The sequence below is a fragment of the Arachis hypogaea genome, chromosome 20 (genome assembly GCF_003086295.3).
Source record: "Arachis hypogaea cultivar Tifrunner chromosome 20, arahy.Tifrunner.gnm2.J5K5, whole genome shotgun sequence".
In the NCBI taxonomy this organism is placed as follows: domain Eukaryota; kingdom Viridiplantae; phylum Streptophyta; class Magnoliopsida; order Fabales; family Fabaceae; genus Arachis; species Arachis hypogaea.
Genome location: NC_092055.1, coordinates 19,261,264 through 19,264,410, shown reverse-complemented (window position 1 = coordinate 19,264,410; position 3,147 = coordinate 19,261,264). Strand labels below are relative to the sequence as shown.

Genomic DNA, 3,147 nt, shown 5'->3' with positions numbered 1-3,147 from the left:
CTTGTATAATATTACACACAATAAGTCATGGAAATTTTATGTTATCATCTGCGTATAAGAAGAAGTAACCATTCGCTGTCGTACATGTTCGAACATCCAAATTAAAAATAATACTAATATATCAACCAAAATTCACCCAAATTATACAGAATAACCATCCGGGGATACTAGGAATTATAAACATCTGAATCTTACTGAATCGAACATCCAATGGAAAATTCTTGAAACTGATCTCAGACATACACGTTAACTATTCTGAAACAAGAATATGTGGATAACTTTAAATAAACATCCGATTCCGTATTGAATTGAACATCCATGTTAACACACTAATTAAAAGTCATACATAATACAACATGTTAAATTGGTTTATTTGCAACAAATTTGAATTGTAGACTAAAATTAATCATGTATAGATTCTTGGAACAACTGCATTCAACCCCGTAAAATAGATCTTCATAACATAATACCACCCAACTCATTTATTACCCATGATACATGAATGCCATTCGAAATCATATCTACATCAAGATGAAAAAGAAACACACGCACACCCATGTCCCGTATATTCTAACTTTTTGTCAAACGAGCTTAGCAAAGACATGAAGCTTCCCACTTGTTCTGGCGCATTCCGGGCAATAGGATCACCAATGTTTGTATCCTGATATGTATTTGAACGAACCATCTGCTAAATTTATCCAAAAATTACAACATTGAACTCATGACATAATGTAATAACAAAATTAATAGTTCAAGTCATATTGACACAAGCATGTACCGGGGAAACATTCTTGTTTTTCCTCCGACTAGATTTGTTGAAAGACTTCTCAAGGGTCGCTCTGAGCCTCTTACTCTTTGGCCGGCCCTTTGTAGTGACCAAGATGGTCTTTGGATGTCGACAAGACCGAGAACATTCGAATTTTGTGAACCAATGCTGGTGTGGGTCTCCGCCATGCTCTCGGACCTCTTCTTAGCATGGTGCTCACTTAGCTTGGCCCTTGTTTCTTCTAGAGCAGCATGCAACAATGTTGTTTCATCGTCGTCATTTACAAACTCCTGCGCAATGTTGTAAAAGTGTGCACATAATCTCTTGAATGCATTATGACTCACATCTGATCAGCTGACGTCGTGACTGCTCTTGATATAAGTATGCTTGCGCTTTAAATTCTTGCTCAATCGAGGGAGAACATAGCAGGCATGTACTTTATACACTTTAAACGAATGAAAAACTTCAAGACAGTGACAGCACATCACACCTGAACTCTCAAAAAGATTGCACTCACAACGAACCTCCTGTGTGGAGCGGTCAAAGTGGACGACGTACGAAACACAAAGCATATTATCATGTACTGATTTTTCCTCTTCCACCTTCATGCATACAACTGGCCCATCTTTAGTAACTACAGATGCTCTACAATAAGCCTTTTTCACAAACTCAACTTGAACATCCCTAAACATGCTAGTAGTGTACTCCTGCTGAAATTGTCTCTCCATAGGCGAGCTCGTTGCACAAGATATAACTCCCCTGGAGTCTACTGCATCATCCTCCAATTCTCTCTGCTCCTTGGCTCCAAGCACATTGTCGTATTCGTGAACAAATTGGACCAAGCTAGTCTTGCTATATAAGAATCCACCATAGAATGTGTGCATGCTCTCACTCCCTTGCGTACTCCTCATGGCAGCCCAAAATTCACCCTTGAAGAATATAGGAACCCACATGCTTCGGTCATCATAAAGATCTACAAAAAACACACAGTTCAAGTTATAAGAAACCTTTCACTGAACTCATTATTACATAACAGATAAAGCCAGCTACCTCATAATTATCAATTGAAAAGCATAATGTAATTGTACAACTACAAACTTGACAGCCATGTGTTGTCATATAAATTGTACTCCTCTATAAATTCAAACCATTTTTTCTCGAATGACTCCTCCGTCCGAGAGTTGAAAATAATGTCCTTGATGTCGGCATAAAACTCTCTGTACCGGCAATAACCTCTAAGCTTCTGCGAAAACTTCTTCATGATGTGCCAAATGCACCAACGGTGATGTGTATTGGGTAACGCCTTTCTTATCGCACCATACATGGATCTGCATTGATCGATAATGATGCACTGTGGAGCTGTTCCCATGCACGTCACCCATTGGGTAAAAACCCACTCATAACTCGAAATTTCCTCGTTTTCCAACAACGCACATCCAAGGAGGGTCGACTTACCATGGTGGTTGACACCAACGAAGGACGCAAATGGTAACCCATGCTTATACACGTAACCAAATGCCATTAAGAATTCCCAGTCACAACCACAAGGAAAATAATAACCAAAAAAAAAAAAAAACCAACTACACCACCTGTTACCTATTTGTACTGTAAGTGCTATCAAGTGAGACAACGTCTCCGTAGTATTCATAGGAAGCCCTGCACCTTGTATCAACCCAAACTGCACTCCTAAATCTACACTCATCATCCAATTTCACTGCATAGAAGAAGTTTGGATTGATGTCCTTCATTCTCATGAAATAGTTCATCATTACCCTAACATCCGCATTTGCGTTGCTGGTTCGGAGTCTTACTGTAATATAGTTTCTTAAATCCTTTTCTAATAATCCCATATTCGAGGGGCCCCCAACCTCATTTGCCAAAGCTAGGAAGGTCTTGTTTGGTCGAATCCCAGCCTCATCATTATTCTGAATCACGTACTTCGCATGCATGGTCAGCTGCCTATACTCGCGGTAGTGCACTGCCTTCTTCCCGAACATGGGTGCGTGTGCCTCAACTCAACCTTGAAGAAAAGCCAATCTTGCTTCTCCTTATCAAATTTCACATATATTCTTGCCTTGCACCCGATGGCTAAAATCGGGTTCTTGCGCGTTGGTGCTTTGACACGAGACCCGCGGATGCGATCCCGATTACAGTGGATAGCCTGGTTAACGAATTCCTTCGTGATCTTGTCAAATGTTGTCGTCATTATCTTAGTTGCAAATCCAACTTTCTTTGTGTAGCTAACATAAAAATCATGAGCTAGTTGCAACTTCGCAAACCGCATTTCAACACTTGGTATTTCATCTTCCTCCAGGGAACCGTGATCAGGTAACTACGTATCAGAAAAAAAATAAAGCCATTAATTATGAAATCAAACATGC

The 3,147-nt window shown here is 39.8% G+C and overlaps 1 protein-coding gene across 1 annotated transcript; it reads right to left on the bottom strand.

Moving 5' to 3' along the window:
- Positions 1-756: 756 nt before the first annotated feature.
- LOC140182992 (protein FAR1-RELATED SEQUENCE 5-like) lies at positions 757-2,288 on the bottom strand. Its single transcript, XM_072230978.1, has 3 exons — positions 1,865-2,288; positions 1,291-1,739; positions 757-1,056 (listed from the first exon to the last, which is right to left on the bottom strand). Exons 1-3 carry the CDS (start codon positions 2,286-2,288, stop codon positions 757-759), a joined length of 1,173 nt encoding a protein of 390 aa, XP_072087079.1.
- Positions 2,289-3,147: the final 859 nt, after the last annotated feature.